General features: G+C 62.6%; 1 protein-coding gene across 10 annotated transcripts in view; it reads left to right on the forward strand.

The window, feature by feature from the left end:
• The window catches only part of MEGF6 (multiple EGF like domains 6), a 94,663-nt gene that overhangs the window by 7,789 nt on the left and 73,545 nt on the right, over positions 1-13,329 (forward strand). For all 10 annotated transcript variants that reach the window (XR_014023505.1, XM_081305746.1, XM_081305750.1 and 7 more), the window contains exon 3: positions 4,095-4,204. Coding sequence is in view for 9 of the 10 variants with exons in the window: in XM_081305746.1 (XP_081161872.1) it covers positions 4,095-4,204 (110 nt within the window). In the remaining variant the exon portion in view is untranslated. The remainder of the gene's footprint in view (positions 1-4,094; positions 4,205-13,329) is intronic.

Raw genomic sequence — 13,329 nt, forward strand, 5'->3', positions numbered from 1 at the left:
TCTGGGTCACAGGGGGCAGGGCAGCTGTGCAGTCTGGCTGGCTCTGGAATGTGGCTCAGGTCTGCCTTTGCTCCACGCCCACTCCGGGTAGCCATGGGGACAGTGTTCTGCCTGGCCTACAGGCACTGTCACCCCTGGCTGTGGTGGCCAGGCTTGCCCCAGTTCAGTGTGCGTGGCATGCGCAGTCTCTCTTCCCCTCTGGTGTCCCTTCCCAACCTCTGGGAACTGGGCACAGCTGGGCCGAGTTGCAGGCCATGTCTCCACATGCCTGTCCACGCCTGTCCATGCCTGTCCGGCCCAGGTGGTAGAGCTGAGAGGTCTGTCTGCTGCACCTTCCTGCTTACCCTTCCCCAGGAGCTGGCCTGACCCCATCCTCTTCTCCCCATTTGCCCAGTCCAGCCCAGTGAGTCGCCTCCACGGACGCCACTCCTCCTTGCAATGGTACCAGAGTTCCTGTCCTGGAGCCCTGAGGCCTTGTCTGGTGCCCCTGAGTCCTGGGCCTAAAGACAGTCACGTGACAAGGAGCTGGTCATGGCTGCAGTGTCCCAGGTGGCACTAGGCCATCCCTCCTGCTTTTGTGGGGACAGCACATGCTGCATGTGGAGAGCCACAGCTGGTCCTGGGGAGGGCGGGAAGGAGGTCCCCGGCCTGGAGGAGGGCTCGGCTTGGAGGAGGGCTCAGAGGCAGGGCGGGTCTCTGGCCCCGCAGCCCGGGCTGGGGGGGCCCTGGGTGGGTCCCTGAGCAGCGTGGGCGCTGAGTGGGCTGACAGGAGCCAGTGCCGGGTTGTGGGCTTCGTCACCCTCCCCGCCCTACTTGCTGTTTCAGCTCTTGGGCTGACCCACACGTGGGGGGACAGCACCTCATGCCACAGGCGCGTATCGGAGGTGCCCTGGAGTGGCCTTCCCAGCTGCTGGGCACAGAGCAGGGCAGGGAAGCCGAGTGTCTGCGGCAGGGAGAGGGCAGGAGCTGTCCCCATAGCCGGCTGGGGGGACCCACTGTGTCATCTGCTTCCTGGACAGCTGTGTGGGCATCCAGGACAGCCAGGCTGCGTTTCTTCAGACCCTAAAAGGCAGGCAGCGAGCGCTTTGATCTGAGGAAACCGGTGCCCAGGGGTTTGGGCGCTGAGCTGTGGCTTCCCGGGAGTCAGTGGCAGGGCTGAAGCTTTAGCCTTGGGCCCTGGCTCTGCGCCAAGCACTGGCAGCGAGGCCTACAGTCTGCTGAACTCCTACCCATCCTCCAAAACCCACTCAGAGGTGCCCTCTGTGAAGCCCTCCTCCACCTCTGGGGGACCAGCGGTCGTCTTCATGTCCCCGCATCTCTCTTGGGGGTCATTAAAGCTTGAAGGCTGCCAGGGGCCCGGAGCAGCAGGGTGGGGAGTATGATGAAAGCCCAGCAGGGAGGCCTGGCCTTGGTGGGCACCAGAGCTGGCCTCAGTCCGGCCCCAGCTCTAGGAGCACCTCTGGGCCTGGGTTTGGCCTGGCCTGGCAGGCGCTTCCCTCAGCTGGGACCAGGAGATGGGCACCTCGCCTGGCCTTGGTGTTGGCAGGCAAGCGCCACGCATGTCCCTCAGCGTGGGGACTTGGCTCTGCTGCCCCATGTCCTCATGCCTGGGCCAGGGATGCTTGTCAGGCTGCTCCCGTTGGCCACTGGACGAGCGAGTGACAGGTGACTGTGCTACAGACACTGTGAGGCCAGCGGGCCCCAGGTGTGGGCTCTGCCTGCAGGCGACGGCCACCACTTGTTGGGCCCCAGGACCCTGGCCTTGCGGCCTGGCCTCTAGCCCTTCTCGCTCTGACAGTTCTGTGCAGAGAATTCCCTGGTTTGTTGAGCAGATTGCAAAGGGGCTGAGCGGATGTGAGGGCCATCAGTGTCCCCCCCCACACTAGCTGCACCCCAGCTTCCCTGGACAGACAAGGGCATCTCCTCCAGCTCTTTGGGGGTGGCCACCAGGGCCAGGGGTCACAGGACAGACTCTGTGTCCACGTGCTTAGGCCAGGTTCAGGGCCATGGGGGCCTCAGTTTCCCCGTCTGGTTGAGCTGGGGTAAGGATCATGGGCCACACACAGGCTCCCCGAGTGCCTGTTACCTGGTGGCTCCTGCACCCTCTGGGCAGGAGTTGGCTTTGTGTCTGGGTCTGGGCTGTCGAGTCTGTGCCTGGCTGCGGGCAGGGCCGTGTGGGTGACAGGGCGCCTGGCCTGGCCCAGAACAGGTAAGGCTGCGCTGGCACCTGGCATCCCGCCAGCGTACAGGGCCTTCCCCAGCAAACCCAAGAGCCAGTGCCGGCCGCTCAGGCTGCATGAAGCCGCGAGAGAGGAGCGAGGTCCTCCAGAGGAAGGAGGGCGACCCGTGGCCCTCAGCACGGAGCTGGCCATGCTCCTGCCAGGCCCAAACCCTGCAGCTGTGGCTCCACTGGGCCTCCCTCCCAGCAGCCTCATCCCTGACCCCAGCCTGTGGGAATCAGCTCCTGGTGGCACTGGCTGCAGGGGAACGGGGATCAGTCCTCAGGGGCTGACGGTTCCTCTCCCAGGGTCCTTCCTTTAGGGGCCATGAGATGGGATGACCCGTGGCCGGGAAGAGCAGCTCGTACCCTGGCCCTGCAGCAGCCATGCTGTTTACACTGCAAGGCGTGCGCTCGGGCTCTGCTCCATGTCGTTTGCCGCGGGTGGGTTTGCGCAGGCGAGTGGTTTCATGTCGGGCCAAGGTGTTGTGCAAGGCGCTCCCAGCACCTCCGAGTGCAGTGCCTGGCGTGGACGTGTGCGTCCAGGAAGTGGCCCCCGCCCTGTTTGTTTGTTGGGCCTGGGGCCTGGGCCAACTCTGCTTCCCATGCGCCAGCCCCAGCAAGGAGGTGGTCTGTCACTTGGAGGCGACAACTCAGGCTGCCTGGCCGCTCCCAGAGCCTCGAGGGCCCCAACACAGTGGCTGTTGGCTGGCCCCTGGATGCCATCCCTGTGGACCGTGGGGGACTGGAGGGGGTGCTGTGCTGGAGGCTGTGCTGGGGCTGGGCCTCCCATCGTCCCTCCTTGGCTACTCTTTCCTGTCTCTCAGTCTCTGTACCTGTCTCTCTGTCTGTCTCTCCGTCCCGGTTCCGTCACTGTGAGCACAAAGGCCTCTCAGCCACAGGACCCGGGGTGTGTGCCAAGCTCTGAGCCCCTGTGTTTCCTGGGGCTCCTACAACAAGCCATGACAAACCAGGTGGCTTAAAGCACCAGGAATTTGTCCTCTCGATGTTTGGGAGACCTGGAGTCCCCGGCCAGGTGTGGGCAGGGCTGGTTGCCCCTGGAGAGACGGGGGTGGGGGGGCCCTGCCCTAGCCTCTTGCGGTTCTCGGGCTGCGGCTGCTGGCCTCGCAGAAGTGTCCCTGGATCACAGCCTCTACTTCACACGGCTTCTCCCTGTGTGTTCGTAAGGACACCAGGAGGTTAGGGTCCATTCCAATCTAGTACGGCCTCATCTTAACTAAGTAAGGGTTAAGCAAAGACCTTATTTCTGAATCAAGCCCTGTTCCAGGTGGACGTGAGTTTGGGGAACACTGTTCAACCCAGTACAAGCAGCAAGAGGCGGCATTGGAGTGGATGGGGCAGATGGCCTGGGAGGGGCCTTGCTGACTGCAGCTAGAGGCTGTTTGGGTGGGGGAGGGCCAAGAGCAGGGTCACCCCTCAGGAAGGACGCCTGGTACCACCTTGGACCAGCCACCCAGAGCCCTGGGCCCCTCAGGCATGAAGCTTACTCCAAAAGCCATCCCCCCAAGGCTGGGCGCATCCACTCTGAATCCCCCAGTCCTCCCAGCCTGGCCGGAGCTGAGACCGGGGCGTGGGCCAGGTGGGAACCTGACCCCAGCTTGGAGCAGGCCCACCGTGGGAGTTGGGGGCCGGGCAGAGGGAGTGGGGTAGCACCGGGCAGGAAGAGTGCAGGCTGAGACTGCTGCTGGCTCTGCATGGCTCCTCCTGCACGCTGCACCCTGACCTGGCCGCAGGGGCACATGGGTGTAGGCAGCAGCCACCCCACCTGGGCCACGTGGGAGCCAGTCTCCTGGGTGTGGAGGGAGCCATGGTGTGCTGCTCCGCAGTGGCCAATGTGTCCTTCCTTCTTTTCCAGAACCATCTACTACACAGGCTACAGGCAGGTGTATGCTGCGGAGGCCCGCACGGTGTTCCGGTGCTGCCCGGGATGGAGCCAGCAGCCGGGTCAGGAGGGCTGCCTCTCAGGTGAGTGTGCTTGTCCCTCTGCGCCTGCTGCCCAGCAGAGGCCTGTCTGGCGGGTGCCCTCCCGGCTTTGGCCCCGGGGCTGCAGGCCGGGGTCTTCTGAACTGGGTACAACTCCCCACAGCAATGCCAGAGGCACCAGGGTCACTGGTCCGGCAGCTCGACTTGCCAGGGGCTGTTAAAGGGAGGTGACAGAGAAAAACGGAGCAGCGACTCTCGGCACTGCAGCTGGCAGGAGCATGGCCAGGGAGGGCTGTGGCTGTGGCACAGGTGTGGGCAGCCCCGTGCGTCCAGCGTGGCTCAGGTGCTGTGCAACCTGGGACATCAGGACGGGTGGCTGGGGCTGAGAGCAGGCTGGGCCCAGGATCGCGTCCTCTGAGACCCGAGGCTCTGAAGCCTGGTTTGTGAAAGGATGCGGCTTGTGGCTGTAGGACTGGCCACAGGGACCATGTGGGAAGGGTTCCTGGCCTGCTGGCATGGGGACAGGGGACAGGCAGGTGGGTGTGGGGCAGGTGCCCTGGCAGGTGAAGCTGACGGGGTGAGGAGTCAGCCCCCTCTTCTGGGAGGTTGTGGGGCGGCTGGGAGGTGAAGGTTCACGGGCCGTGGCTCCTGGGTTTCTTGAGTCCCCTCCTGGGGACACAGCCACTGGTCCTGAGCCCAGCGCTAGCAGGATAAAGGGAAGGGAAGGGACGGGGTGTTTTCCAGGAGGGAAGTGAGTCACCGTCCAGGACATGAGCAAAGGAAGGAGGGAGCAGTGGCTGACTCCAGGGGACGGGACAGGGTGGGACACTGGCCTGCTCCCCTGAGCCAGGGGGCGGGGTCCCAGCCTGGCGGACAGTCGAGGGAGGGCACTTCTCTCTGGCTCTCTGATCACGCCTGACCCGTCTCTGCCTGGAGGAACACCGGGCACTGATGACGGCCCTGGGGCAGAAGCAGGGTGGCAGAGGAAGCGGGGTGTGCTGTCCAGGCCCCGCTAGGTGTGCAGGGCAGTGCTAGCCACCGGTATCCCCTGGGCCCCCTGCTGGGTCTGGGGAAGGTTGCTTTTCACTGTCTGGAGTGACCAACCAAGGTCAGGGGTGGAGGCAGATGGGGCCAGGGCCAACCCCTACTGCAGGCCGGGCAGGTGCTGGCTTTCTGGGAAAGTGAGGCCATCCTGGGGTCGGTGTGGCAGGTCCCACTGACTGTGTCCCTCTCTCCCATCCCTGTGTCTGGCATGAGCTCTGGGTGTGTCCCAAAGGTCCTGCTGGCCTGTCTGCACCCGCTGCGGAGCTCTCTCCCCCACGTGGGACCCTCGGGCTCGAGTGGGCAAGGTGCTGGCAGTGGCCACTGCCCAGGGACATCACCCAGTGCCCTCAGGCAGCTTGTGGAGGAGCTGGGCTGGGCAGCGGGGCAGCAGGTGGGTCTCTTGTCACGTGGGACGTGACGCAGCAGGTACCCACCTGGAGCTGGGCTCTCTAGTTGTTTGTTTTGAAGTTCACTTTTAGTGCAGCGTTGGCTCACTTACGTGTTTCATTTTGTTCGTTTGAATAATCCCAGTCCAGCCACGTGATCTGGCTTCTCCGGCCTCTCCCCATTCACCCAGGGGTTGGGCCCCAGAGCGAGAGGCTGGGGAAGGGGAGCAGGAGGGCCCAGACGGCAGGGTGCTCGCTGGGCTTGTCCCCGCCCAGGGTTGGGGGGCTCCAGCACGTTCTGTGGTGACCTGTGTCCACTCCTTGTTTGTTCAATCACCTATTTACACACTCACTCACACTGACCCATTCACTCACTCACTCACCCATTTACTCACTAACTCATCCACTCACTCTCTCACCCACTCACTCTCTCACCCACTCACTCTCTCACCCACTCACTCTCTCACTCACTCACTCAGTCACCCACTCACTAACTCACCCATTCACCCTCTCACTCACTCTCCCATCCACTCACTCACCCATTCCCTCTCTCACTCTCTCCCACTCACTCTCTCAGTCTCACCCACTCACTCTCTCACTCTCTCCCACTCACTCTCTCACTCTCACCCACTCACTCTCTCACTCTCTCCCACTCACTCTCTCACTCTCTCCCACTCACTCTCTCACTCTCTCCCACTCACTCTCTCACTCTCTCCCACTCACTCTCTCACTCTCACCCACTCACTCTCTCACTCTCACCCACTCACTCTCTCACTCTCACCCACTCACTCTCTCACTCTCTCCCACTCACTCTCTCACTCTCACCCACTCACTCTCTCACTCTCACCCACTCACTCTCTCACTCTCTCCCACTCACTCTCTCACTCTCTCCCACTCACTCTCTCACTCTCACCCACTCACTCTCTCACTCTCTCCCACTCACTCTCTCACTCTCACCCACTCACTCTCTCACTCTCTCCCACTCACTCTCTCACTCTCACCCACTCACTCTCTCACTCTCACCCATTCACTCTCTCACTCTCACCCACTCACTCTCTCACTCTCTCCCACTCACTCTCTCACTCTCACCCACTCACTCTCTCACTCTCACCCACTCACTCTCTCACTCTCACCCACTCACTCTCTCACTCTCTCCCACTCACTCTCTCACTCTCACCCACTCACTCTCTCACTCTCACCCACTCACTCTCTCACTCTCACCCACTCACTCTCTCACTCTCACCCACTCACTCTCTCACTCTCTCCCACTCACTCTCTCACTCTCACCCACTCACTCTCTCACTCTCACCCACTCACTCTCTCACTCTCACCCACTCACTCTCTCACTCTCTCCCACTCACTCTCTCACTCTCACCCACTCACTCTCTCACTCTCACCCACTCACTCTCTCACTAACTCACCCACTCACTCTCTCACTCTCTCCCACTCACTCTCTCACTCTCACCCACTCACTCTCTCACTCTCACCCACTCACTCTCTCACTCTCACCCACTCACTAACTCACCCATTCACCCTCTCACTCACTCACCCATTCACTCACTCACCTATTCACTCACTCACTCAGTCACCCACTCACTAACTCACCCATTCACCCTCTCACTCACTCTCCCATCCACTCACTCACCCATTCCCTCTCACTCACACTCACCCACTCACTCTCTCACTCTCACCCATTCACTCACTCACCTATTCACTCACTCACTCAGTCACCCACTCACTAACTCACCCATTCACCCTCTCACTCACTCTCCCATCCACTCACTCACCCATTCCCTCTCACTCACACTCACCCACTCACTCTCTCACTCTCACCCATTCACTCACTCACCTATTCACTCACTCACTCAGTCACCCATTCCCTCTCACTCACACTCACCCACTCACTCTCTCACTCTCACCCATTCACTCACTCACCTATTCACTCACTCACTCAGTCACCCATTCCCTCTCACTCACACTCACCCACTCACTCACCCATTCACTCACTCTCCCATCCACTCACTGACCCACTCACCCATTCACTCACCCAGTCACTCTCTCACTCACTCACTCACCCACTCACTCACTCACTCATTCACTCAATCATTCAGTCAGTCACTCACTCACCCATTCATTCACTCACTCACTCATTCAGTCACCTACTCACTCACCCACTCACCCACTCTCTCACTCACTCTCACCCAGTCACTCTCTCACTCTCACCCACTCACTCACTCACTCATTCACTCAATCATTCAGTCACCCACTCACCCACTCACCCACTCACTCTCTCACTCACTCACCCACCCACCCACTCACCCACTCACCCACTCACCCACCCGCTCACTCGCCCACTCACCCACTCTCTGGATCCCTCGGGTTTCCCCTGCTTCTCTCACGTGTTGTGGAGTCATGAGGACCTGGCAGGGGCAGCACCTGCCCATGGCGAGTCCACAGTCTGGTGGGTGGCAGACCCAAGCAGGTGCCTGTCCTGTGGCCAGGGAGTGACCCAGGCAGTTGAGGCCAGTTGGGCTGGGGGAGTATCTGGGGATGGCACAAGTGTCCAGGTGCCAGCTGGGACCCCAGACAGTCAGGAGGTGAGTGCTGAGTTGGGTCAGCAGGTGGACCTATGGGAGGCTGGTTGGACGGCTGGGGTTTCGGAGCTCTGTGGGGCCTCCAGTGCGGCTGTCGAAAAGACTGCAAGGGGCCTCTCAGACTGCCCCTCCCTGGGCAGTGGGCTTCCTGCCATGAACTGCAGGCAGTGGTCACTGCTCTGTCCTCTCTCCAGGTCCTGCTTGTGAAGTGTCTGGGCCAGGCAGGGCTGGGGGCTTCTCTCGTCCCACAGGAGGGCCATGGCAGGGCTGTGACCCTGGCCTGGCCCAGGCAAGAGCATGGGGCAAGCGTCCATTGCTGAGCTGGGCACCCCCCTGTGTGAGGAAAGCAGTGCAGGGAGGAGACCACAGCTGGGTCCTGGGCTTGGCACTGAGATTGGGCTTGTGACATGGGTGTGACAACACCCAACTCAGGCACGGACTGAATGGCAGCCAGTGGAGCTTTCCTGTGTGCTGGTACCTGGTACCCACTGAAGCAGCTCTGCACAAGGAGGTCTGGCCCCCGCCAGCTGGGCTGCAGGACAACTGTTGGGGGTGGGGGACCCCTGGCTGCAGTGTCCCTTGGCTGAGGGCTCTGTTGGCAGGACTTGTGAGGAGCTGTGCCCTCCACCGCCAGGCCGCTCACTGCTGGGTGGCTTGGGGGCATTTCCTCCCCCTGGCCCCAAGGGCTTGGCCAAGCTCAGAGCCCGCGGGGTCTCCCCTGCAGCTCTGGGGGAACTGCTAGGTGGGCGGAGCCTCTGAGGGGGGCCAGAGCCTGGGGAAGCCTTGCTCCAGCTCTGCGGAGTCCCCACTGAGGGCCTCATGCCAGGAGGACGGGGCAGGTGGGGCTCAGACCAAGGGACTTCTGTCTTGGGTGGGAGTCTTGGGGTCCCAGCAGGGCTTGGAGCCCGTGGTCCTGTGGGGGCCCGAGTTCCCTGGGGTCAGGTGACAGTGTAAGTGACTGCCCATGGTCCCCTCCCGGTTCCCATGCCATGGTGCCCCCCAGCACCCTCGGCCTGCAGGAGAGGCACTCAGGACCCTCCCCTGGGCCTCTCCTCATTTCTGTCACCCTGCAGACCCTGCCAGCAGGGGAAGGGCAGGGTACCCCGAGCTGCTGACACCCCCCCTCACAGCCATTGTGAAATTTCCTTGCTGGTGTGACCTGGAAACTGGCTGGAGCACGCGTCAGGCCAGAGGGTGGGCGTGGGAGCCACGTGTTGTGTAGGAGAGCGAGGGGAGCATGCCTGGACCCCAGCCCGGAGAGAATGGCAGGAAGCCGCTAATCGCAAGCGGTTTCTCCCAGACCGGTTCCAGCACTGGTGTCGGAGGTGACCAGAGAGAGGAGTGGAGGGTGGGGCATCGGGTGTGGGCTCCACGTTGGGGCTTCCTGAGAGCCCCGTGGCAGCAGGCGTGTGCCACCGCGGGGCGAGTCCTTTCTGCTCAGAGGTCCTCTGGCCCCCACCCTCCTCCAGTCGGGTGACACGGTTTGCATAGGCCCCCCCCATGTTCCAGCTGTTGCCACCTGGGTCCTGGCAGGACCCTCCACCTGGGCGGCCTCCCTGAAGACGGGGAATGGGCAGTGTGGCCGCCCAGGTGCCTGGCAGGGAGCAGCCGACTCCCCAGTCCCTCTGCGCGCCGACCCTAGCTGGACACAGGGATGAGGAACCGGAAAGACCTATGGCCCCTTCCCTCCCTTCCTGGGCTGGACTCAGCCCTGCAGTGAGGTCCACTGAGGAGGCCAGGAGGTGGAGCCTGCGGAGGGCATCAGGACTGGTGTGGAGAGGCCGCGAGGGGAGTCGCGTCCTGTGCGCTGTTCAAGGAGCAGAGTTAAGTCGTTTTGCAGGACTTCTCAGGTCCTTGATGTGCCAACACTCACTGTGGTGTCCTGAGACAGACTAGCTAGTGTATTCCCCAAACCCAGGGCCTTCTCAAAAAGGAAGACGCGGAAGCAACCAATCCAAGCAGGGGAGCGCGCCCCTCACGTGTGGTGAGAAACACGGGGAGGCGAGGCCCTGGGCCGAGGTCGGGTGGTGCCAGGTCTGAGAGGGGTAGTTCCCTGCCGTGGGTAAGGGCTGCGGAGAGCCCTGAGGAGGCGAGGGTGGGCGCGAGCTGGGGAGGGGGTCCTGGCAGGGAACGGAAGGGCGAGACAGGAGCTGGGCAGAGGCAGCCGGGCAGGAGGATGTGGTAAGGCCAGGGTGGAGGACGGTCCCTGTGGCCACCTCAGCAGTGGCCACAAGCTGGGCCCTTGCAGTGCTGGCAGCGGACGCCTGAAGTCAAGGCCTGCAGGCCGTGCTCCCCCAGAGGCTCTAGGGGACCGTCTTCCTGTGTCCCCAGCACAGTCCCCGAGTCCTCATGAGAACTGTCCAGAGTTTGGGTGGAGGGACCTGCTGAGAGGGGAGGGCTTGACCCGGTTGGCGGGGGGGGGGGGTGGGGGGCGGTGTTTCTGGATCTGCCGACGGAGTGGCATGGACTCTGGGAATGTCTCTACCTCTGAGAAGCCTGGGTCTTGGTGCCCGGTCCCCTGTATGTGCTCAGCATGGGTGACTTGGGCCAGCCTGGCCTTCAGCTCTGTGGTCAGGTGACCATAGTCTGGGAAGGACACTGTAGTGTCACTGCCCCGATCTCCTCATGGCTGGTCCTGGTCTTGGTGCTTGAGGGCTGCTGGGCTGTCCAGGAAGAGGCCACACCTTCTTTGAAAAATTTGTCACCTGCAAGGCCTTCTCATCCACAGAGCAGAATAGGAAGGCCGTCACTGAGGGGCCCAGGAGGGGACCTTGCCCACAGGTGCCTGGGATCTTGCCCACAGGTGGGTTGGCAAGAGGGATGAGAGCCTGGTTGCTGGATGCTGACTTGGAAGGGGCCCAGCACCCAGCAGCCTGTAGTGGGAGTGTCCGGAGCCAAGGCCTGGACTTGGAGCCCCTGTGTCCAGCTGTCAGTCCACCAGGCAGGTGGGCCCTGCAGGTCTTCCTCCTCTCCTGGGACGCCCAGGGCCCGGCAGCCGCACCCTCTGTGTCCCGTTGGGCCTGGTTGGCCGGCTGCTGGAGGGGCTGCAGGAAGGCCCAGGAGGGCCCGGCTGCCCTCTGCTTTCCTGCCCCTGCCCTCGGCCTTTCCTCTTCCCATCTGTCCACACGTCCCTCAGCCCATGCCCCAGCGTGGGAATTGGCAGAGCCTGATCCCAGGTCCTGGGCCTCCCTTCCTCCATGCGGACACAATGCAGGGTCCACAAGCCCAGAGGGCCCTGTGTTGCACCATGACCTCTGCTCTCCTCACTGTCCCCAGCAGCCCCCGTCTCTCCCAGCTGTGGGGTGTTAGCCTGGCTCAGTGGGCCTGAGCCTGGCAGCTTGCTCTCTCCTGTACCTGACCCTGCCAGCCACCTGCGAGCTCATGCCACACACTGCCTCGGACCGACCTGTGCACACTGTACTCACACACGTGTGCACACATGGCTACAGTGCCCGCCTCAGACCCTTAACGGGAGCCACCCAATCACGTGTCAGAAATGGCTTCCCACACACACATTTAAGCTAAGATGCTTCTGCCATTGCATGCCCACTCAAACGTGCTCACGGTTGTACCCAGCTCATACGCACAGACGCGCTCAGCCACAGGCTCACACTCCTGTGTTCACTCATCCGTACAGGCACAGGGTCTGCACACTCACAGTCACACTCAGCCCACGTGTTCCCACACCCACGGACAGTCCTGTGCGCTCACCCACCCAGAGCTCCTCCTTTCCACCCCAGCCCTGCAGCTGGGACCTGTCCAGAGCCATCTGTCCAGGGCACGCTCGGGGCAGTGGTCTTGTCACCTCCCTAGCACTTCCCAGTGCTTGGGGTCTACCCAGAATTCTGTGCTGTTGCCATCTCAGGTGCAGTCCTGGGGACTTACTTGGTGGCCTCGGTGGGCATGGGGGGCTGTCACTTGTCTGTCTAGCCAGGTGGCTTGTCTGTGCAGGCTGGTGACACCCAGGGCCAGTGCTCTCCTCTGAGCTCACCTCCAGCCCCGGCCAGGTGTTGGTTATGTTTGGTTTTGGTCCCCGGGGGCTCTGGGGGTCGCAGTGACAGGGACAGCTTGCCCGGGGCTGCAGTGCAGTGCGGAGCACAGGCTACGGGAGAGAAGATGACAGTGGCCTTGGATGCAGGGTGATCCTGAATGCCACAGGGGCCCTTCTTTCTGGAAGATTCTGGGTGTTCAGTCTCTGCTTTCTCAACTGGCTGCGAGGAGCCCAGAGGCATGGGGACTTGGGGCGTCTTCCTCGGCTCCCAGGGAGGTGTGCGAGGCCTCCTGAGCTGCGCTGCCCTGAGCCCGCCAGGCCCGCGCCCCCCGGTGGAGCCTGGTTCTCACCTCCCAGGCTGGTCTCGGCCAGTGTTGTGCGACCACCCTGTTCCTTCCCTGTGTGGCTGGCGGGTGGGGTCTGGGCAGGTGCAGCCCGGGTCAGTCCAGCTCTGACCTCCTCTGCTGGTGGTTGGAGGACCCTGGAGGAAGATGCACCTGCTGGGCTCTTGCCCTGATCGGGATGCCCTGGGCACTGCGAGAGCCCCCAGCTCCTCCTTGGCTGGCGCGGGCAGGGCCCCTCAAGCTGGTGGGAGCAGCGGGTGGGAGCTGGGTCGCCGTCACTGCCTGCTGAAGTGGACCCTCTGTGTCCACAGGACACAGATCCAGTCCTGGGTCCTGCCTTGCTCTGGCCCCTTCTCCCAGCCCCTGTGAAGTGGGCCTTCCTGTCCCACCAAGGGGACCTCGGAAAGCTGGCTATTGGTGTGGGTGTCAGAGCTCACTCCTGACACAGGCCGCGCTGAGGAACGGGTCCCTCCTTGTTCAGCCAGGTCTGTAAGTCCCCCTGCATCAGGGCCACCTGTTGCCATCCAGGACCCCACACTCTGTCTACCCATAGGTGACTCCGCCTTCATCAGAGCCACCTGTGGGGTCCCCGGTGGTCACCCTAGCCAAAGTGTGGGCTCACCAGACGCATGCGGGCCAGGCCTGGCTGGAGCACTCCCGGGCCATCTCCTTTACCATCCTGTCCATCACAGGTCTTGGTGCTGGGCTGACCCCCAGGTGCAGATAAGGGACCCAGGCCCAGCTGAGGGAGAGGCTGTTCCACATCTGGAACATTCTGGGAATTCAAGGTGGGTAGGGAGGGCCCCAG

The sequence above is a fragment of the Spermophilus citellus genome, assembly GCF_964194105.1.
Source record: "Spermophilus citellus genome assembly, chromosome: 9".
Classification (NCBI taxonomy): domain Eukaryota; kingdom Metazoa; phylum Chordata; class Mammalia; order Rodentia; family Sciuridae; genus Spermophilus; species Spermophilus citellus.